Below are 24104 nucleotides of genomic sequence, written 5' to 3'. Positions count from 1 at the left end.
AATGGCTATGAGCCACCATGGGATTGCTGGAGACACAGGCTTTCTGCAAGAGTAACAGGTGCTCTTAACTGCCGAGCCATCTCTCCAGACACAGCTATAGGAAACATTTCGATCAATGTGTTCTTAAGTTAACAGCACTGGAAGTGAACAAAACAATTTTTAGGGCTCTGGGAACAGTCATGTTCCCAGACTTCTAGGAACTTTTTTAAGTTTTTTATTCTTGTTTGTAATCTTGTGGTATTGTTTGTTTTACCTGATCACAGAGCACTCAATTTTTATCCAGAAATGGGAAATGTTTCTGATGTAGAAATCAAAATTTCCCTCTTATACAGGCATGTTGGCTTTAGTCAGAGTGAGGCAGATTTGCTGTTTCTCGGTTGCTGTGTGAGTGGGGACTCACTCATAAGTGACCCGTTTTTTTTGCACATTTTTCCTTAGACAAACGGAAGTTAGTTAACGTATGAAAAGTTGCTTTGTTCTCCTTCCTTAAAAGTCTCCTTTCGTCGCTCTGACGCACCAGCGCCTGCCCGTGTAGAGCTAACTGCTGCTGTGTTTGCTTCTGTGACAGCGAGCCGATGGCGGAGCCTCTTCTCTTCACCTGCCTCCCTGGCTTTTCCCTATAGTCCTGTTGCAAGACTCAGGCCTTATAGCAATGGCATTAGCACTCCCAGCTCCTCTAAAACCTCCAACAAAGCAATACTAACACCCGAAAGAACAGGTAATTTTTCAACTTCCTGACTGGCTGCTTGCTTTGCTACGTAGTCATGAAACACTACTCACATCATCTGCCACGGGGACCCTGAGGGTGACCTAGTATCATGGAGTTTATGCCACACGTATACTCCAGGGAGAAAGCATGTACATTCATGCCCTCATCTACTGCTTGGTCTCAGCTGTGCTTGGGAGACCACCCTCTTTAGCAAATGCCTGACATGGACAGGATGTGTGTGAGCCAGTTTAGATAGTTCTTTACTGATTGCAAAGTCACAGGACTTTATGCCATTTTTCTAAGCAGTTTGTGTCTTCTGCTGGCTTTTTAAATCCAGGCTTCAGGAGAACGAATGTTTGTATTGGATTTTCACAAGATTAGTCTCAAACCATTGCCTGTCTGTCTCAGCACTGGCGCAAGTCCATACCACAACACTCTTTCATCTGGCTCTTTTCTTCTTGGTTCATTTATCTTGTTATTTTTCACTGAATTTCAACAAGAGTCCCATGATTACTCACTGCCCTGAATTATGAAGTGTATGTTTTTTACATGAATGTGTCTTTTATGCGTGACATTTTCCATTTATGACACTACTGTGTCTACCCACTAGGTTAAATTTGATTGTGAAATATAGAATCAGTTATATTCATCTAATTATTAGTTGAAAGTATAAATGTGTATATTTATATGTACACACACATATACTCAAACACCACACCCTTAGATTTGGGCATTAACTTTTTAGTAGACAGTACAGAGTGATTATACTTTTTCTTTCTACAAGTTGGATTTAAAAAAAAAAAGACAATAAATACTTCATACTGATCAATTATGAACATGTAAAGATGTATTTGTTAAATGGCAACATGTCAGTCTTTTTGTGACATCATGTAAGCAAGAAAATGCCACTTGCATATGAGTTATAACACAAATATACTTACCGTTTCTATAAATAACATGTTTCCTCTGTTTTAGGTTACACCTCCAGGGGTTCCCCTCTTAGTCCCCAATCGTCCATTGACAGTGAGCTGAGTACTTCAGAGTTGGAAGACGATTCTATATCCATGGGATATAAGTTACAGGACCTCACTGATGTTCAGATCATGGCTCGTCTGCAAGAAGAGAGTATGTTCTTTTTAATCGAGGGGCAAGAGGTTTCTACTTAGACTACACATGATGATGGGTGGGGCCAGGCACTTTCCAGAGAGTGGCAGACAACTGGATTCTTTGTTTCTGTAAATCATAAAAGTGAAAACAGGGTGATCATGAGAGACTCCAGGCAGTGTGATTCCATTTGTGTAACGTTTTGAAAAGGTAGAACTTTAGAAATGTAGGACATTGGTGGATGGGGTGAGTGGTAGATGTGCTTCTGAAAGGGTTAACACAAAGGATTTTCACAGTAGAGAACTGTTCAGTATTTTGAATGGCATAAAAGCAGGGAGCTAGTAAAGTACAAGAAACTTAATATTAACCTGTACATAATAAGTAAATGAAAAAAATCTGAATAGAATGGGTGAATTATATCACTGTTGATACCTTATTATGCTAGTCCATAAATATGCAAAAACTGTTGGAAGCTCCTTGAAGTGCTAGTATTATTTCCTAGGGCTTTGTGTGAGTCTACAGTAATCTTTTAAAAAATTTAGATAAAATGCATTAATATGCTCCAAGATAAGTAACTGTGGGGGACTACTAGGAATGGAACACTTTATCAGGCATCTCAGAGGCATTGGTACTGTATATCAAGGGCACAATAAGATGTCACAGACCCGGCAAAGCTTGTTTTCCAATTATCTTTTCTGGCTGGTATAGTGGAAATAGTTAAACACACCAATTTCCTTTTACAATTAGTCAAGAGTACTATGAAAAACAAGGCATTGCTTTGTGCCATTAATGGTAAATTTAAGTGCTTAATCTAAAAATGTGGAAAAAGATTGGATGTCAGTTTCAGATATTAAGCAACCCTGAAGAGACACACAATGTTAAGTAATGGAAAGGTTGCAGTTTGACCATCTTTGGGGTGGTTGCTATTTAGAATTATGGGAAACTACTGAAACATTAAAACATCACCACACTATGAAGTAAATACTAGCTAGTAACATGAAATAGACGAGCGAGACTTTGCAAGAAAATATTTGCACCTCAGGTTTTGAACTTTCTTCTTGGCCTAGACATTGGTAGAGGGAGCAGGTTCCTTACTCTGTCAGGGATTGGGTTTGGAAACTATAATTCTAATGACTATTTCTTCCTAAACTGTTCTTGTAACTATTTCCAAACTTGGGAAGGGTTAATTTGGAGAATCTTGTAGGCAATGATGTCTGGAGTCATGCGGTGTGTCTGACCTTCACTGGAGTGGGGATGCATGTTTTCATTGCTGACTGCCTTAACAATAGATTTGTGTTTGGTAGATAAATGTATGTTTTTGTTTGTGTTGGGACAGGATTTAACAGCCTGAATCAAAATGGTGTGTCCTTGTTTGAGTAATTTCTTATCATTTTCTAATAACAATATGAGTTACAGTGTGATGTTAGCCACCTGCACTTTCTGATAAATACTGTTGTCTCGATAGGTCTCAGGCAAGACTATGCCTCCACTTCAGCCTCCGTGTCCAGACACAGTTCCAGTGTGTCGCTGAGTTCTGGAAAGAAAGGGACATGTAGTGATCAAGAATATGACCGCTACAGCCTGGAGGATGAGGAAGAATTTGATCATTTGCCACCACCTCAGCCTCGTCTTCCGAGGTGTTCACCTTTCCAAAGAGGAATTCCCCATTCACAGACTTTCTCCAGCATTCGAGATTGTAGGAGGAGCCCCAGTTCCCAGTATTTCCCTTCAAATAGTTTCCAGCAGCCACAGTATTCACCTCAAGCCCAAACGCCAGATCAGCAACCAAACAGGACCAATGGAGGTAGGTTACGTCTTACAGCCAACCAATCATTGGCAGGCATTTCTCAGATCTAAGTTCCCCCGTGTGGGTGTGGTCTACAATTCCATCTAAATTTGACTGTCTTCTAGCTGTGACTCAGCTTTATACATTTCTGATTCCAGGAAAACCACGATGATCCCACCTCAGAATCGCATTGAGGTGTGAACATATTTTTGTGTATTGAATGTAGACTGTGCATGCTCTGTGTGTGTGTGTGTGTGTGTGTGTGTGTGTGTGTACTGAGGTTAGAAGTCAGTGGCTGTTGCCTTCTTTAATTCTTCACCTTACTGTTTCAGACCAGGTGTCTCACTAAATCTTGCCGATATGGCTATACTGACCAGCTGACAAGCCATGGGTTCGTCTGCCTGTTTTCCCAGAGCTGAGATTAATAGGAATTCTTTTTACTTGGATGCTAGGGGTTCTGAACTAGGATCCTGATGCTTGGGTAGCATGCCTTTTACTGCGCAAGCCATCTCTCCAGCCCCTGAGTGGAGATCTACTGTAGGGTGGCAGTATTGTGCATCCCAAGGCCTTCATGGCTGCACTCCATGTAGTTGAAGACCTCATGTTGCATTCACAACAGCAATAGTCCCTCACTGTGGGTTTTGAGCTTAGAGTGATAGTAAGTGTTGACAAGGAAGCTTTAGGAGGATGCTGCTCTTGCACACTCCAATGTAGGGGGAGTCTTAAAGCATGCTTCAGAAGCAGGATTGGGCAGACGGCTGTGTAGCATGTCAATGAAACGTTCATCTGTGATGTCAGTGTGATGAGGCGTAATTCTTTCATATTTTTTACTGCTCTCTTTCTCATATTCCGGGGAATTAGACTTGGTGACTAGCAAGAACTACAAAAAGAACAGTCATGTAATACCGCAAGGCTGGGGTGATCAGCCTGAACCTCCATGCAGAGCCTGGAAAACAGGAAGAAATTACTTATTAAATCATACCATTTCTCAAAGTCTAGAAGGAAATAATAAATGTCACTAGGGTGAATACAAATTGGATTTGTGATCTACTGTTACTCATTTTAGTTTCCATCACGTCTTCTGCCATACTTGTATTATTCCACAATCTGAAAGTTCATTTGAAAGTGTTTAAAGCATTGTATTCCAAATTTGTCTCTTGATGCCCTCAGGTTTTAAATGTGAGACTTGGCTAAAGTCAGTCATAGCAACTAATATCCTAAAGCTCCTAATGGCAGCCAGATGGTGCTACACTCTCCATGCTTACATGCTTCCCAGTCACACTTGGAAGGGCTTCCCAGTCAAGCAAGGGCACCTGACCTTGTTACTGAAGTGTTTTCAGACACGCACAGTTGAGTTTGTCCTGCAGATGCTGGCTGTACACCTCAGCTGCTGTCTTAGTTTAGTCACTGTATCTGCAGCGAAACACCATGACTTGACATCAAGATGGGAGGAAAGGGTTTATTCAGCTTACACTTTCACATTGCTGCTCCGAAAGGAAGTCAGGACAAGAAATCAAACAGGGCAGGAACTTGGAGGCAGGAGCTGATGCAGAGGCCATGGAGGGATGCTGCTTACTGGCTTGCTTTACAGGGCTTGCTCAGCTGCTTTCTTACAGAACCCAGCCTGTGGATGGCACCACCCACAGTGGGCTGGACCCTCCCCAGCGATCACTACTTGAGAAAATGCCTTACAGCTGGGCCTCATGGAGGCATCTCCTCAACCGAGGGTATTTCCTCTCTAATGACTCGAGCTTGTGTCAAGTCAACACACAAAACATCACTATTAAGCCCATCCTTTCTTATTCATCCTCATGATGTTGCATTAAAAACATAACTTTGAAAGTCCCACAGTCTTTGCAAATTTAAACACATTAAAATTCCAGTCACTTTCACATAGCCAATTTAAGATCTAAAGTCTTAAAAAAAAAAATCGGTCAACTATTGGCTCCAGTAAAATACAGTCACACAAAGTAAAACCAAATTTCAGCCTGTGGTGGTATCTTATTTACACTCTAACAAATAAAGCTTGCCTGAAAGACCAGAGAAGCAGAGCAGCCACTCAGCTCTTACTTACCTTTACAAAATCCTCAGACTGAAAAGTGAGCTCCTGTCTCCCACCTGTATTCCTCTGTGCCCCTCCATCTCACTTCCTGTCTGTCTGTACAGACTTCCTGTCTGTCTGTACAGACTTCCTGTCTGTCTGTACAGACTTCCTGTCTGTCTGTACAGACCTCCAGACCTCTATGGGTAGGTAGTGGACAGCTCCTCCTCCTGATCTTCAGCAAGCTTTGAGTACAAACAGATATGACTCCGGGCTTTTATTAAGACCTATTAGAACTCCCGTTACACCAACAGTCAAGTCTGGGATCTACTCCCGACCTTCTGGACTCCTCCACAGGGCCTGGGTCACGCCGCCACTGTCCCTACGACACACACAGCTGTCTTCCTGGCTCCATCCATGGCTGCTGCTGCTCCTGGTGCTTATCTCATGGTGCTGGCGTCCCCACCATACTGGGGTCCTCTGCTGCAACTGGGCGGCAGCCTCTTTCACCAATAGCCTCTCACAGGCTCTCCGCACAGCGCCAAGCCTCGGTTTCCTTCCAGTTCTGAGCCTCCAACTGCCCTGAGGCTGCCACTTCACCAATGGCGTCTTTTGGCCTCTCACAGTGGCAAGCCTCAGCTGCTCTCCATGACTGCTTCCTGCTTTCAAAACCAGTACCACCTGGGTGACTCTCTTACACTTTACCAAGTCAGCTGCCAGCACCAGGTACAACCATGGCTGCCTCTGGAACACAGCTTCTCAGCGCTTTCAGGAAACTCTTCCCAGAAGATTTCACCTCAGTGACGCTGGTCTCTTCTTAATCATCAGTAATTTCTTAGTTCCAGCTGACCAGCACCAGTTGTCCCAGTAAAAAAGGGGTCACTTTAGTAGTTCTGGTATCTTGTTAATCACAGCTGATTCTTCAGCCCCAGCTAACCAGAACCGCAGAATCTTAATTCAAAATAACAAATGGCCCTATCAAGTCTTCAAGCCTCCCTTCGAAACTTCACAGGCCAGGCCTCCATCCTCTGCACTGTTGCCAACATTCTTATCTGCCAAGTCCCACAGAACACAAAGAGCTCAAAGGCTCCTTTAGCCCAAAGTCCTTCCACAATTCTAGGAAGACGTAGTCGGGTCTGTCACAGCAATACCGCACTTCTGGTACCAATTTTGTCTTGGTTAGAGTGTCTATTGCTGTGATGAAACACCATGACCAAAGGCAAGTTGGGAAGGAAAGGATTTATTTGGCTCACACTTCCACACTGTAGTTCATCACTGAAGGAAGTCAGGACAGGACCTCAAGCAGTTCTGGAGTCTGTGCCTACCACAGAGGGGAGCTGCTCACTGGCTTGCTTCTGCGGGCTTGCTCACCATGGTCTTATAGAACCCAGGACCATCAGCCCATGGGTGGCATCACCCACAGTAGGCTGGACCTTCCCCCACTGATCATTGAGAAAATCCCTAACGCCTGGATCTCATGGAGGCATTTCTACAACTGAGGCTCCTTTCTGGATGATAACTCTAGCTTGTGTCAAGTTGGCATAGAACCAGCCAGTACAGCTGGTGTCAGTGGGCTTGTTCTCACCCACACCACCGTTTGTTTTACCTTAGAAAAGTGGCATTTTTATCCAGCATCATTTGGGAAGGACTGGGTTTCCCTGAAGCCCACGCTATGATGCTGTTCAAAGATAACAGGCATGTACCCCAGTTTTCTTGTTTTGTTTTTTGTTTTTAAGTTTCTGCATGTGGAGGGACATGGAATACAAAGGTACTTTTCTGGATGTTTCTGATTACTCCACTTCATGACTGAGAGCACAGGCTCTGAAGTCGGTGGGCCCTGAGTTCTAATCCTGCCAAACCACTTAGCTCTTCACCATGAGGAAGTTTCTCAGGTCACTGAACTTTGGTTTTCTAAGCTGTAAAATGAAGAAACGATAAAACATCTAACTTTTAGAAAACATCACTGTAATTTGACATCAAACCATCTGGTGTATGTTCTTCCAACTTACATGTTTTAAGGAATAAATTAAATAACGAATACTACATTGCCTGGAGTAGATGTGCTGAATACAATTTCTTTCCCACTCCACCTACACTTTTTGGACATTTTTAAGCATATGGCACAGATAACTGAGCCTCCATTTGTTACCATAGAATGTTATTTGAACCAACTTATGGAAAAAAAATGGTAACTTTGAGAATATCCATTGTGTTTCTCAATTACTAAAACAATATAGATGGGAGGAAATAATTACTAGCTCTTGGATCCCATCTTTAAAAAAAATAAAGTTTAAAATAGAGGACGGTGTGAAGTTGGAATCCTGGAGTTAACCGGAGCAGGGAAGGGAGGAACAGATGTGATAAAGAAGCATTGTATACAAGTGGGAAATTTTTAAAGAATAAACATTTTTAAAATGTACTGAATTCTGTATAATTATTGTGACGGAATATATCTCACTCCAACTAAAACAGACTGTCGTGGTGGCACACTTGAATCCCTAGCACTGGGGAGGCAGAGACAGGTGGGTTTCTAAGTTTGAGACCAGCTTGGTCTACATGGTGAGTTCAGGCCAGCCTCACTTACATAGTGAGACTGTCTCTAACAAACCCACAACCTAGACAAAACAAAACCCATTTTAAACAGTAGAAATAGTTTCAAGATGTATTGTTTTGCCGCTCATACACTGTTTAATTTCAAAGAGGTAGCATGTAAAGCTTCTTGACTTGTTTTCTGGGAGTCACTGAATTGGGATTTGTCAGAGAGTAAATACTGTGTGTGTGTGTGTATGTGTGCGTCTGTGTGTTTGGGGGTTTCTGTGTTGACTGGCAGGTGAAACTAGTGTCTCCTTGATCCCTGAGTTGTCTGTGTTCTTCAGAAGGCTGAGTTCTGCTGCCCCCTGAGTGTGAGCATCTGAACTCGCTTCTGTCTTTCACTTTTCTCTGGTTTATTGTCCCTTGAAGATGACATCTCTGCTTTGTTAGGAAGATGACACCTTAAAGTTTAATGTGTTAGGACACATTAAAGTGTGTGAGTGCACCCCAGGTTGTTTGCCAGGGAAGTGAACCATGGTTCCTGATAGTCTGATTCAACCACAGATCACCCCAAAGTGTCCAAAGGTTTTATACTCAGATAGCTTATTAGTATGGCATACTCCAGAATTAAGTAGCTAGCAAATTGTCTTGGTACCCAAATATGAGTAAAGGCTGCTCTTAAAGGTCAGTGTGTCTGGATTAATGGAGATTAACCACACATGATGTATGTGCCTTACCTAGATCATCATTTGGGGGGAAATGTAACAAATAGCATTCTTGATGTGTAAGATTTTTGCTTATGAGTTATGACATTGCTGTGATTAAATATGATAAAAGCATTATGATTCTATAGACATTTCATCTTGGGAGATCTATGTGCACTTAAAGTATCAAAAGTGTCTGGAGCTTTTATACCAACAAATGTATATGTTATGATGAACTAACCATGGCAGAATGAAAGCAGCTGGTAGCTCTAGGAAGAAAACACACTTTTTTTTTTTTTTTTTTTTTTTTTTTTTTAATGGTACATTTTTTAATTGCTACATTTAAAACATTCATGGAAGGTCATTTAAAATAAATGTGTTTTAATTTGTATTAGTTAATTGATTAATAGTACTGGGGATCAACTCAGGGCCTAATCTGTGCTAGGCAAACTGTTCTACCATTGAGCCACACTGTCAGCTCCTGGATTAAAAATTGAAAATATAGAAGCTCAATTTTCTAATCAGTAACATACGGTTGTGATCCTCTCTGCTTCTATGCTATTTAAAACAGTATGTAATGGAAATGGTCTCATATTCATGTAGGCTCTTTTCACAGCAGATTTGTAATGTTCAAGAGACCTAGCTGTGTTTTGAATGTCTTGCTTTTATCACATACTCTGCGCGCGCGTGCGCGCGCACGCACACACACACACCAAGCACTGTGTTGAATATATTAAGTGACTGCTGTATGGGGCTAGAGCCTTTGATAGGAATGGGAAGATGTAAGTCATACTATTAAAGATAGGCCTCATGTAGATCTGGGGGTGAAGGTCATTACACTGCTTATATATAGCACCTGTGAACCCTTGGGCTCAGTCTCAACTCTGGGAGTCAGGGGAAGCCTCAAGGAGATAGGTTTTTCTTTTCTGTGCTTTGGTACCCTGTTCACTGAGTTCAGAAGATAGTAAGTGGAAAATATCAGAAGTAAACTGTGCTGGCTAGTTTTATGTCAACTTGACTTAAGGTAGAGTACCTGGAGGGGAGGGAGCCTAGATTGAGAAAATGCCTTCATAAGAGTGGGCTTTAGGGCCCCATGGTGGTGGCTCATGCCCTTAATCCCAGCACTTGGGAGCTAGAGACATGCAGATCTGAGTTTGAGGCCTGGTCTACTGAGTGAATTCCAGGACAGCCAGGGCTACACAGAGGAGGAACACCCTGTCTTAAAAAACCAAGGGAAGGGGTTGGGACTCAGACTATAGGCAAACCTGTAGGACATTTTCTTAATAATTAGTGATTGATGTGGAAGGCCCAGCCCATTGTGGGTGGGGCCACCCACCCCTGGGCAGACTGAGTAAGCCATAGGGAGCAAGCCAGTTAGTAGTGTCTCTCTGTGGCCTCTGCATCAGCTTCTGCCTCCAGGTTCCTGCCCTGTTTGAGTTCCTGTCCTGACTTCCTTCAGTGAGGATATGTGGTGTGGAAGGGTAAGCTGAATAAAGAACTCTTCCTTCCTCCACAAGTTGCTTTTGGTCATGGCCTTTCCTCACAGCAATAGTAACCCTAAGATACAAACAATAGATTTTTAAATAACTTTTATTAATCCATCATTATTGGCATGAGTGTACATGAAAAGCAGAGCATGTACATTTTGGAACTATCTGGTTTTAGAGAGCTGGGATTTTGGAAGGAATCCTGAGAGAAAGAAGAAATGACTATAAAAACCCAGCCATGAAGTAGGGTCTCTGGCAGAGTACTGTGGCCCTGTGCAATGTGGTGGTGGCAGGTTCCTCAGACGGCAGGGAGCTCCTCTAATGAAGCAGGGGTTGAACGCGTTCTTAGTGTACCAGTAAGAGGTAAAGGGTTGCCTTAACCACTATGTAATATGCTTTTTACAATTGCTTGCTTGATTTTCTGTCTGTTCCCTAGACGACACCGAAGAGCAGAAAGTTCCTAGGCAGAGCCACTATTAATGAATATATCAATGAAGATGGTGTGTTGTGTAAGGGGAGAAATAAAAAGTGCTCTGGTTGAGTTTCAAAGCATCATGAGGAGTGAAGTATATTACAGCTCTGAGTTACCTTGAAAAAAAAAGTACCCATGAGACTGTATGTCCTGATATGTACACTCCAGTGGATTATTTTTTTTACTTCATTATTATTATTTTTTTACATATTAAGCCCAGGTTCCAACTCCTCCCCTCCTGCTTACCCTGCCTTCCCCTCACCCTAATCCCCTCTTTTGCTCCTCAAAGAGGGTAAGGCCTCTCAGAGGATGAGTCAATGAGTCAACAAAGTCTGTCCCATCAACGCTGAGGCAGGACCAAGGCCCTCCCCTTGTGTCTAGGTGGAGCAACGTATCCCTGCATAGGAAATGGCCTCCAAAAAGCCAGTTCATGCCCTACAGATAGACCCTGGTCCCATAGCCAGTGGCCCCATAAACTGCCCAAGCCACTCACTGTCACCTGCATTCAGGGGGCCTAGTTCAGTCCTCTACAGGTTCCCGAGCTGTCAGTCCAGAGTCAACGAGCTCCCACGAGCTCGGGTCAGCCGTTTCTGTGGGTAAACTGCTTTGCTTGTATTATTACTCCTCCCTCTCTTCAACTGCACTCTGGGAGCTCAGCCCAGTGGTTAGCTGTAGGTCTCTGCATCAGCTTCCATCAGTTGCTGGATGGAGGTTCCATGATGACAATTACAGTAGTCCTCAATCTGATAATAGGGGAAGGCCAGTTCAGGCACGATCTCCACTATTCTGGGTCATCCTTGTGGATTCCTGGGATTTCCCTAGTGCTGGGTTTCTCAATAATCCTGTACTGGTCCACTCTATCAAGAATAGTTTTCTTGCCTTCCCTCTCTGTCCTTCCCCACCTCTCAGCCATCCTGTTCCTCATGTTCACTCCCCCACTCCCCTCCCCCCCCCCCCCCTGTCACTTTCAAGGTCCTGAGTTACTCAGGAGATCTTGTCTATTTCCCCTTCCTAGGCGGATCCATATAAGTCTCATATTATAGTATATTTAATAGAGGTAATTCATAACATTTATGTGTTACCATGTTAATGATTTTCCAAAATTTCAGCCATACTCTTTCAAAATGTTATTCTTTAGTATTTCACTTCATTTTGGAGAAACTGAATCTAAATGCATGTTAATTTTTTTTTTCCTCTTAAGGTTGATAATGGAACAAAAGATAGGAAATGGTTAAAACTGTAAGCTCAGGGAGAGTTGGAAACTGGTGGCCACATTCACTTTGGTGCCCCCAATATGATATAGTGCTTGGCATTTAGCATATGCGCCATAAATACTTCTATGTGGAACGAGAAATGTGTCCACGTGGAGGCACCCTAGTGCCCAGTGAGAGTATTCCCCCGTGTATCTGTTGAACCTGTGCTCTGGAGGCCTAATCTGAAGAACTTCAGATTTCGGGGTTGTGAGAGGGATTGGAAGTAGAGCTGAGCCTGGTGTGTCCCCGTATTCTAGAAGAGCACGGCGGGGGCCCTGTGCAAAGTGCTGACAAGGGAGTTGTGGCGGAAGGCGTGATGGATATTAGAACGGACAGGAATTGGAGTCTGCAGTACAGTAGGTGGGGGGAGGGGAGGGCGGGCTGAAGGGGAAAGGAATAAAGGCCAGTTTAGTGCTTGGTCCCGTTTAGGCTCAGTGGTCAGATGTAACCATTGTTTTCTGAGTTGGCCTGAACTGAAGTGGGTGGGGGTGGGGCAAGAGGGTTAGTAAAGAACCAATCATCTTGATTCAGCTTTCAAAACTGAGCCAGGCTGTTTGTATGTAACTCTCTGCCGCCTCCTAGTGGCAGAAGATACACCCAGCAGGAAAGAAATACATGATCAGGACATTGAGTGTTTTGGTCTCTTTTCAGAATGTACACAGCTTGCATACTGGGAGGGTTAACCCTTTGGAGGTTAATGCAACTGGTAGCCATCTAAAGACAGTTAAAATTGGAATGGGGGTGATTTTATTGATCTATTCCATTTGTCCTGTTAGCAAAAGGTATAGTAAGTTTTGGTTTTGAGTCTCATTGCTTTTTAAACTCTCACGACCCTTTATTTTTAGTGTTTTCATTTGTAAATGACTCCAGGGTTATCTTCTAACCTTATTTAATGCAGTGTTGGCCACTTACTGAGTAGTAACAAACAGCAAATTGATTAGGATGGCCTTTTTTCTTTATCATAGAATGTGTGTGATTTTTCTAGAGATTATATTGCCCGTGCAAGAGGTTAGTTCTCCCTTAGCCTGTTCGCTATTTTCTGTGCGCCGCTCATCAGCATGGCATTTTTATTTCTTTACTTCTGAAAGCAAATGTTCTCACTAGTGTGGTGTTTATTTGTGGCTTCTAACTTAAGAAAAACCCTTTCTTCTTTTAGACAAGCTACGAAGAAGCCTGCCTAACCTAGCCCGCACGCCAAGCAGTGCTGTGGGCGGCAGCAGCAGCCTTAGCTCCTCCATGACGGTGAGGGGCAGCCAGAGTTTCGACTCAAGCTTGCACGGAGCTGGAGGTGGGATTTCAAGGGGGCCATCCTGCAGTAAGTATGACAGAGTCTCTGACGCCTGGCTAGTCATGACACCACACCAGTAGGAAAGTCACTCATTTTTCTTTCTCTTGCTCTTAGGCATACCAGGGGAGGCGCTTCTCTGTCTTGTAACGTAGTTTTCACTGTAACCAAGTAGTATTTCCTTCAGTGCCCATGTTTAACAACTGCTACTACTAATAAATTACAGGGGGCCTTCACACGCAACGATAGCAGGCGTGCTAAATAATCGGTAGTGTGACCATTGTACAAACCTCCTACCCATACAGGTTCTCACCTTTCTCTCTGATTTACCATGTAGAAGCACACTGGTTTTGTCCAGCTGTTACTTGGGTCATGGTTTTCACCATTCCAAGCATTTCCTCTGAAGATGAGGATACACTTTAGCGTGTGTAAGGTTCTTTGTATCTCCATTCCAGTGTACCACATAATCCTTGCCCACTCACTTGCTATCCATCTTCCCGTCAGTGAGTGATGCAACGTTAACCCTACTGTGTGCTTTCAGCTCCTGTGGGGATGCCGTGGTTCAGGCATTTGTCCCACCCCTGCATAGGAGGGGTTGAGTCTTACACTGACTCTAGGAGGAAGCCTGTAGGCCAGCACTCACGTATCTGTAAGAGATCCATGGAGCGTACTGAACGTGCTGGCTAAGACTTTGCATCTCGAGTCGTTTCTAGACCCTTCTCCCTGAAGCCCAGGTCTGGGTACCAGTCTATTCCCCAACATGTGGTTGCCTTTTATTTCTCGATGTCCTAGTTCCTGGACATCAAAATGACTGCATTTGTTCGGTGTAAGGAGCTGTGCTAGCTGGGTTTCAGACATTATCTTGCTTAGTCTGCCAACAGCTCTGTGAGGTTGTTTCTGTTACCCTTCCCATTTTGGTGGGGAGAGGTAGTTTCAAATAGGTGAAGTGATGTAGCCCAGGGTGGGCAAGCCAGAAGTGCAGGGTCCAGCACGGCCTGCTGGAGCTTTTGCGGCCGGCGACTGCGATGCTCTGCCCCCATGGGCTGCTGTCCTCTGTATCCCTTCTGTTTCCTTCAGTGTTTAAGTCCTTACTGCTTTACTGGTGTCCCTAATGCATGCTCCTCAATACTACACAACTTGGATGGGTAGAGTTTTGGTCCAGTCTCTCTTACTCAGTGTATAGGCTGAACTTCTGCAACCTAGAAATCAAGAATATAAAACTCCAAGATCTGAAACTTTTGAAGGCCGTGTGATACCTCAATTCCTGATACCTGTGGAGAATTCTGGACTTTGAGCATCCAACATTTGCAGTGTTGGATGAAATTGTCACTAAGCGATGTGCATATGAATGAATCTTGTGTTTAGACTTTGGTTCATCAGCGGTGTGTAGCATTTCTGTTGATGCTCTTGAGGGAGGTGATTTAAAAGGAAGACCTATTTGGCGCACATTTTAAGAGGAGCTTTTTGATCCATGGCTGGTGGCTCTAATTGCTTTGGGCCTGAGACAAAGGAAACCTTATGGAATGTGTGGAGGCGATGGCTGCCCAGTCCTGGTGACAAAGGGCACAGAAGATAAGCAGGGAGAGACCACACTCCTTCAGTGATCTACCCCATGTCCCACTTCAACCTGCAAGTCCTAAATTTCCTGTCACCTTCAAAAGTGACCAAGCCTTCGAGACCTGTGCCTGTGGGTGACCTTTCGTATACGAACTACGGCATTTTACCCCTGGCCAGCTCTAGTCCATCTGGTAATGCAAAAGGAATTTAATCTATCTCCATGAATTCCCATGATCTTGACAGTTCCTCCAGTGCTCAAAACCCATCAGGGAAGAGTAGGGTCAGAAAGGAATAAATGAACCAAAGCTAGGCCGAATCCCATCCTGACACGTGACGCTGTAATGTGAGCGCCACGGCTCTCAGGGAGCCACACACCTATGGTTTGGCCACTTACAGACCATATGGCTTCTCCCTACCCTAACCCTTCCATTCCCTGCGTCTTTTCCTTGGCAAATGCCCCAGGTTGATGTATTTGTAACGCCTAAAGTCTCAATGACAAGGCTTCTGGCCCTCCCACACGCTGCTGCCCAGTCTATCGCCCTCACTGTCTTTTGAGTGCTTGCACAGAGACCCTGTGAACCTGTCCCTCTTGCCTTCTGCTTACCCACAAAACCAGCATCTCACGAATGACGCCAGAGTCTCCTAGCCAGCTCAAGAAGTAGCTGAGCTCGTTTGAACCATGGCTGCAGTGGTCTGCCTCTCCCAGAAGAGTCCACATTCCCGTCTGCAGTGAGAACAGTCTTTTCTATCCTCATGTCCAGTTGGCCTTCTGGTCTTCTCAGCTACTATGAGAATTAAGTGCAAAGTTGTGTTTTGTTTTTTACCTACTTCTCTTAAATACCTTCCAAATTCACAAACTCCTTCTGTGAACCGATAGCCAAGGTGTAGGAACCACAAAGCCTCAGGGTCAGACCCTGCTTTCAATATTTTGTTAGATTTTTGATCACTGCCGCACATAACCAAACGAAGCCATCTGAAGGGAAGCCAAGTTCCTTTGGGTTCAGATTTGGATGTGCCAGTCCATGACTGACTGAATGTTGCTCTGTGTATGAGGCACAGCGGATGTCATCCTGATGAGAGCAGGTAGAGAGGAGGAAGTTGGAAAAAAAAGAGTTGAAACAGGATAGCCCTAGAGACAAAGTGTGCCTTTCTAGGGTATGATCAATGACCTCCTTCGTTCAGGTAGGCCCTACCTCCTAATATTACCAATACCTCTCAGAACAAGGCCACCAGCTAGGAACTAAGGTGTCCACACACAAACCTGCCTGTACACGAACCACTAATACAAAAAATATGCCTGTGTCTATGCAAATGTTCTTGCATTTGAGGGGCTGGAGAGGTGGCTAAGTGACAACTGGCTGTTCTTTCAGAGGACCCAGGTTTGTTCCCAGCAGCCACATCATAGCTCTCAACCCGCTGTGACTCTAGTTTTAGGGGTTCTGATGCCCTCTTTTGGACTCTGACACTGGGCAAACAGACATGCATTCAGTCAAAACATCCATGTGACAGATAGATAATAAATGACAGGTTGTTTGATAGATAGGTAGTTTGATAAATGATATTTCCCAGATTTGAAAACATCCCTAATCTAATGGTTGTTTCCAAGCATTTCAGATAGAGTGCTCAGCCTGTGTCATTATTATTGATATATATTCTACCAGGTTGAGCGCTCTTCTGGCTTGGACCTTAGTTTGACTTTCTGTTCCCAATACCTGACAATGTTACCTGGACACAATAAACTCACAGTGAAGGACAGTGAAATAAAGATGAGCTGCTGGATGAATGCATGCGATACATAGAGTTGTCGCTCAGGCTTAGCCTGTTAAATAGATAACTCAGTGAAGTAAGTGTCTGGTCAAGCCAGAGACAGTTTATTAATGATGTGAAACAGAGAACTGTTAACTATGTCATTTAAGGCAACAAACTAATTATATCATGAAGAAATTCAGCTGAGAAAAAAATACAAATTCTGTGTTTGAGTTATGAAGATAAACAATGGAAGTGTAGGGTGAGAGAAAATGTTTTGACAATAGCAAGTATGGGTCTGATAGGGAATTCTGTTGACTATAACTCAGAGTGGGATATAGCATCTTTTGAGTGTCACAAAAATTAATAAAACCCAAAATGGGATGAATTGTACATGGCTTAGATGTCTAGTTTTTAAAAACTCATAGTGATGAGAATATGTTGGAAGGATGCAAGAGCTAATTCTAAGAAATGGCCTATAGCCAGAGCTGAGGCCATCTGAACCACAGAATAAGTAATAATAGTGACAATTATAATAATAGATTATAATTGATAGCGTCATATAAGTATTTCCGGGTCCATGCTTAAATAATGGATGGATGGAGGATTTTATAGCAGGGTTCTATTTAGTTGTATGTAAAGAATTGAAGGAAATAGAAATCACTAACCGAAAAGGACAGAATTACAAACAGGAGGCATTCCTTTGCACTCAAGGCAGTCACTGTACTGCTTGAGTGAGAACAGGCCCATAGGCTCATGCATCTGAATTCTTAGCCATGTGGGAGTAGAACTGTTTGATAGGGTTAGAAGGGTTAGGAGGTGAGGCCTTATTGGAGCAAGCGTGTCACGGTTGTGTCTAAGTGTGTGCGTGACATTGAAAAGCCCGTTCCAGACCCAGTCTCGCTCTCTCTGCTTGTGGATCAGTCTGTAGTTCTCAGCTCCTGTTTCAATGCCTGTGTGCCATGCTCCTGCCAATGAACTAAACCTCTAAAACTGTAAGCCAGCCCCCAATTAAATGGGGGGCAATGGGACAGTGATTTAAGGCAGTCACATTTCAGGCATAAGGCTTAGGATTCTGTGGAGGGTGTTGGAGAAAATTGGAATGGAAACATGGTGTCATCTGAGATTTCTCCTTGGGTTTTTAATCATAAAACTCAGGCATTATAGTCTTTCTATTTTTTTCTTAATCTAAATTTATAAAACTAGAATTATGCCCATTTCACTGATTTCTTCTAACTTCTTTTAATATGGGACCCTTGCACATGATGGCTTTAGGGGAATGGTATCATCTGTGGGTCTCTCCTGAGAGCAGCTCCATAGTTTCATTTCAAATGAAACTGGAGTTTCATTGACTCTGCAGATCACTTTTGGGGGGATCCGCACCATATTTAGTGTTGTATGTTCATGTAGATAAGGCTTTCATTGATTTAAGTCTTTGGTAATGTGTCAGCAGTGTGTTATAGCTTTTCATTGAAGATGAATATCTCTAAAATTCATCACTTGTTTTTTTGTAAATAGTATCCTAGTTTTCTGGTATATTAATGTCCTTGTTTCTATAATAAAACAGGAGCAATTAAGGACGGGAGAGCTTATTTCGGCTCACCATTTGTGAATGTAGCCCATGATGGCAAGAAGGCATGGAGCAAGTGACTTGTCACATCACGTCTGCACAGAGAGGTGGCTGCCGGTGCTCAACCAGCTGCCCTCTCTCCCTGCAGTCCTGAACTCTCAGCTACCCTCAGTTAGGATAGGTCTTTCCTCCTTGATTAAACCTTCCCAGAAAAACCTTCATTAATACACCCGAGGTGTGTTTCCATGGTGATTCTAGTCTGTTCTGCAGTGAAGAGTAACTGTCATAGATGATGGCATTTAGAATAGGTCGATCTTTGTGTTTTGATTTTATATCCAGGGACTTTGCTGAATTCACATTCTAACAGTGGAGGGACCCTGTATATACCCCAACCTAGCAGTTCACGACATCAAAACATAATGGAGAATGTTCATAAAACACACGAAGGGAAACAAACCAGGCTTCCGTCATCAGGGAAGCATAGTTCTGACATCCCATACCATAGCTGTGGGGCTCTCACACACAGAATATTGGGTATATAGGATTGTGTAGACCGTGGTGCCCATGTCAGATTGGCCAGAGTATGACAGAGGGAATGTGCTGTCTTTGGAGGTGTTTTCCCTGGGAGGTGATGTGTGGCAGTCTATGAGGAGTTAGTGAGGCTGCCCATCTTGAGATGGGGAGTGCATAAACATGGTCCCTGTAGAAGATTATCAACATGTTTGTTATATATAAGGCTTTAGAGGAAGTTGAGTCAGGTTCACACATTGAACTGTGTTTTAACCGATATTTTTCCCTATCTTCAAACAATTAATTCAACTTTTGAGGCCAAACTGTACCTCTTCATCCTTAGAGAAAGAGAAAGAGTACAAACTTAAAATATTTTTGCCTGTTTAATGCTGTTGACTGTAAAATGATCAGTGTTGGTAAAGTTTTAAGGCTTGTTACTCAGATTGCTTTCTTCATTTTATAGATTTCTGCCACTGTTATAAAGGTCAAAATAGTGCTTTTTTTAATTGAGTAGTTACTAAAGGCTTTCAGTACTAAGGCTTTAAGTAGATTAATGAATGTAATTTTCAAATTAAACCCTGAGGTAGTGTCATAATGATTGCTACTTAAGGAATATGTTTATGTCTACTGACATCACTTCCTCTATAGTTACAGCTATCAAAGTGTCCCCAAGCTTTGTTTTCATGAGGCTGCCCTAGAACAACCATCAAGAAATGCTAAAGGGTGCTGGAGAGATGCCTCAATTGTTGAGAGCACTTCCTGCTCTTCTGGAAGACTCCAGTTTGCCCCCTAGCGTCCACATCGGGTGACTTACAACATCACACACACACACCCACCCACGCGCACACACACAGGCGAGCAAGCGTGCACACTCACGGACACACGCAGGCAGAGACAGAGACATTGAGAGACCCCCTCACAGGAACCCCCCACAGATGCCCCCTTACCCACAGACCCCCCACATACAGAGATGCCCCACATGCGCACACACACACAGACCTGACATGCACACATGCACGTAGACACATACCAAAATAAAGTAAAATAAAAAGTCTTAAAAGAAATTCTAATACTTTCCAAGCAAACACAAATTTGTCTTGGAGCAATTCAGAGTTTCTTAAAATTTCTTCAAAGGTGAAAATCATTGTGCCTAGAATTGCCTTGGGAGGAGGGGTAAGGGAGAACTGTGGTTGGAATGTAAAATGAAATCAAAAAGAAAAAAAAAAAAAAGAAAGAATTGTCTTCTGAATATTCAGTTGATCTTTGAGCAGCACAGATTTGATCTGAGAAGGTCTTCATACACCTTGTTTTTCATGAGATTTGAAAAAAGAATTTAACAAAACTTTCAGGTAAATCTTGCAACTTAGAAAAATTGAGATAGTTGAAAAGAATATGTAATTAATGCATAAAATAAAGATGGGTGATATTCTACTTTAATCATTTATAATGTTAATATTTTAAAACTTGTTATAAACAGCTGAAGTTGTAATCTGTGTGCACACTTACAGATCATACATATACAACCCCATGTGCCAGGGAAATACAAACAAAAGTAAAGACACCATGTAGGCCCAATCATTTTAAGTGTAATCTGACAATGTTAGAAAGGCTTTGGGTGAAGGGGGAATACTGATGTAGTTTAGGGAAGTCACGCGTTATTTGCCCTCTGTGTTCTTCATGGGTCTGCTGTATTTAGGCATAGTGTTGCTGGCAGGCAGAATGGGAGACCATCGTCTGGGGGTTTTCCCTAATACATATGCACTTAGAACCTGTCCATCATTTACCTCTTCAGACAGTGTAGGCTCCTCTGAGTGTAAAGCACATCTCCCTGGAGGCAGTTGAGGGTTCTTCACACAGGTATCATTTTCTCTGCAGTCCCATCACCAGGACAGATTCAACACCGAGTTCACAGTGTGGGGCATTTCCCGGTGCCTGTCCGGCAGCCTGTGAAAGCCACAGCCTATGTGAGTCCAACCGTTCAAGGCGGCGGCAGCAGCAGCAGCAGCAGCAGCAGCATGCCTTTATCCAATGGCCTGCAGGTATATGGCGGCACAGGAATCCCTACTCCCAACAAAGCTGCAGCTTCTGGGATCATGGGCCGCAGTGCCCTTCCGAGACCTTCACTGGCAATAAATGGGAGCAACCTGCCTCGGAGCAAAATTGCACAACCTGTCAGAAGGTAAGAATAACTTCAGTAGCAGTCTATTTAGTCCAGAATCCTTTACCTGTACTTGGACATTGAAATGCGTTTAGGTTGGTCTCACTTTCCTTGGGCTGAGTTTGACCATAGGTCACTGACCTGAATGGCTCACCCTTGGGTCCCCCTTTCTCAGTTAGGTGTCTCTGTGTGGTCAGATCCCCCTTTATCTTATCTCATCCTTACCCCTTGTCCTATCTATAGACCTTTTGGTCCCTTTGCTCCAAGTTCTTGTGTGGCTAGCTTCCTAGTTCCGTCAGGTCTGTGCTTACAGTGGCATCTCTGTCCAAGGTTTGAAACATCTTAATTTTACTCATCAAGAAATTGACCATTTTGTGTTGGCAAGTTCCAGATGGCTCAGGCAAGCTTTTTTCTCAGCTTAAAAATGTCAAGTTCCTTTAGAAGGGTACAGCTTAGACAAGGGTAGCAAAAGTAAATCATGACTAATTTTCCCTAGTAAATGCACAGACATGCCATGTTTATGGCTGGACAGAATAATATGACTAACATGTGTTCATTATTGGGAACCTGATGGGAGATGTCATTCTGTAAATATGTTTCTCATACTGGTTAATGAATAAAGCACTGTTGGCCAATAGGAAAGCAAGATAGGCGGGACTAGGAGACAAGGAGGAAATAGGAAGTCATAAGTAGGGGTCAACATGGAGTCTGGAGAGAGCAGGACACCAGCCGTCTCTCCGGTAAGATGAGACCACATGGAAGTACTTAAATTAATAGAAATGGGTTAATACTTAAGACAGAGCTAGCCGACAAGAAACAAGTAACTGGCCAACAGAATTATATCAAATACACAGTCTCTATGCATTATTTGGGGCTGGCGCAGTGGCGGGACAAGACCACCAGTGGGTGGAAAAACCTACTCCTTACAGGAACCCTCTATTTTTTTTCTTGAAAAAAAAAAAAAAAACTTAAAGGAGGAAGATTGCTACTGTCAGAGTATGAGAGTGTTTTCTTTAAACCTGAGAAAACATTGGGTTTTTCAGAATTAATTTTTTAATAGTTTTCAAGTTCTTTGCTTCTACGATAGAATAATTTTATTTAAAATGCTGAGAATTCGTACATACGTTTATGTAATCAAGTTGCATTATGTTCTATTTTTCCATTAAGGACTTTACCTTTTATTTTCTATCTTAAAATAGTTTTTGATACAGTGAAAATTTACTTGTGTGCACGGGACACACGTGGTTCTGTGCTCTGGCCTCAGGCTCCAGCAGATGGGTATACCCTGAGGCACACATCTGGCACAGTGCCAACAGCTTGTCATTATGGGATGGAGGAGCGCTGAGGGAGGAGGGGGTGAAAGTGAGTGATGTAAGGACTAATAGCCTGTCTGCTTTCTTCGTCTCTCCGTAGTTTCCTGCAACCTCCAAAACCCCTGTCTTCACTCAGCACACTGAGGGATGGGAACTGGAGAGATGGTTGCTACTGATACAGTTTTATGGACCCTTGAAGAATGAGAACGTGAAAATGAGGGTTGTGTTACCCAGCTGGCTGGGTAACAGTGGATGCTGGGATATTCTTTCCCTTTCCCATTTTAACACGTGTACTGCATTGTTTTCCAGTGGACCAATCACCAGAGACTAAAGATTGCACTTCCTCTCTGCCTGAGATGCTGCAGCATTCTCAAACCCATGGCTGCAGCATCGCTCCACTTAGATCTAGGAAGTTTTTGTATACCTGCTCTGTACCTGAATATTATTTGAGAGAATTAAGATGAATCAATAATGCTTTGCCATATGAGGTTTTTAAAGTACCTTGTTCATTTTACTTACATGTTCTAAACATCTTTCCATTACATGTTCTGCATTTTAATACATTGCATATTTACAACTAGGTTCTATAACATGGTTTGAATTTTAATTTTTTATAGTTTACAGGAATTTTATTTTTTTGTGCCTATTTCTTTTTATGCCTATGTGAACCACTATGGAACAACTTAAATTTTGTGCCATAAAAATATTTTTGTGGTAAGGTACTATTTTTTTAGCTCTAGGGAATATAACAGCAAAAATGCACCATACAATTTGAGACTTAATTTTACGTTGAATGAGCACAATTTAATCTAAAGCATTGCGAGGAGACAGCCAGACGGTGGAGTTAAACAGTCTTGTCTTTTTCATTGTTAATTTATTGTCTTTACATGAGTTTCATATTTATGATGATATCACAAGCACATTGCACTTAAGACCTGCAATGTTTGCTACTCAACCACAATTGATTTTCAATCCTTTATTACAAAGGATGAAACTGTAATGTTTTATTAACAGTGCTTCTGGAAATGAATGCATTTTAAAGCAAATAAATCTTTTTGATAGACCTTTTACAAAAGCCATTTGCACTAATGAATGCTTTCTTATGGTCTGTGACTTACTATTTGTTACCGTGTACACTGCTGTTTTGGAATGTTGAGAAATAAAGACTCTATTTCAGCAATATCAGGTCACGCATGACTTTGCAGCATCAAAAGTGGGACCTCCCGGTTCATGTTCCGTTGCAGTTGTTCAAGCAGTTACTGAGGCCATGTTCCCTGATGAAGGCATCAGAGACACTCAGAAAGCCCACACCATAGAGATTTCATTTTCTTTTTTCTAAAATGCTTTTGATAAGAAGTACAAGGTTTTAGTTTTGTGACAAGATTTGGGTCTCAGCAAGGCCACTAGAACTCAAGTAGCTTGCTGTCAGGACATGCTTATGAATGAGCAGTGGGCCTCTGAGCATCCACTGGGTGTTGGGTTTGAAGGCTCTCTCAGTATCAGTAAAACGGCAAAGTACTGTTCTCTGTGACGTCATCTGAAGGCATTCTGTATGACGTCATCCGAGGGCATGGGAAGTTTCAGGCAAGGTTTAAAGAAGGCATGTAGTTATTCATCAACTTTTAATGTCCTTTTGTGCAGTTCTACATAGAGTTAAAAGTTCTTTTAAAAGTAAGAGTCACTGAAAATGCAGACTGGGTACATGGCGATAAAAAAGGAAATAATAACTACCAAAAACATCTTCAGTGATAACAGGCATGTTTAATTGTTTTGTTTACACCGGTTGAATTCTATGCCTAAAAGTCACCCACTGTTACTTCCTGAGTCCCAGGAGGTGATAAGAAAGATGAAGGTCAAAACTGGTCAGCCTTTGAGAG

General features: G+C 42.8%; 1 protein-coding gene across 1 annotated transcript in view; it reads left to right on the top strand.

Moving 5' to 3' along the window:
* Positions 1-23409, top strand: part of Slain1 (SLAIN motif family member 1) — a 49223-nt gene extending 25814 nt beyond the window's left edge. Inside the window, exons 3-8 of the mRNA XM_051195256.1 lie at positions 569-718; positions 1685-1834; positions 3279-3617; positions 13245-13403; positions 20632-20935; positions 22328-23409. Coding sequence (XP_051051213.1) covers positions 569-718; positions 1685-1834; positions 3279-3617; positions 13245-13403; positions 20632-20935; positions 22328-22403 — 1178 coding nt within the window. The 3' untranslated portion in view covers positions 22404-23409. The remainder of the gene's footprint in view (positions 1-568; positions 719-1684; positions 1835-3278; positions 3618-13244; positions 13404-20631; positions 20936-22327) is intronic.
* The last annotated feature ends 695 nt before the right edge of the window (positions 23410-24104 follow it).

Source organism: Phodopus roborovskii, unplaced genomic scaffold (assembly GCF_943737965.1).
Source record: "Phodopus roborovskii unplaced genomic scaffold, PHOROB, whole genome shotgun sequence".
Taxonomy (NCBI): Eukaryota; Metazoa; Chordata; class Mammalia; order Rodentia; family Cricetidae; genus Phodopus; species Phodopus roborovskii.
The sequence above is the reverse complement of the archived record's forward strand: the minus strand, read 5'-3'. Positions and strand labels throughout refer to the sequence as shown.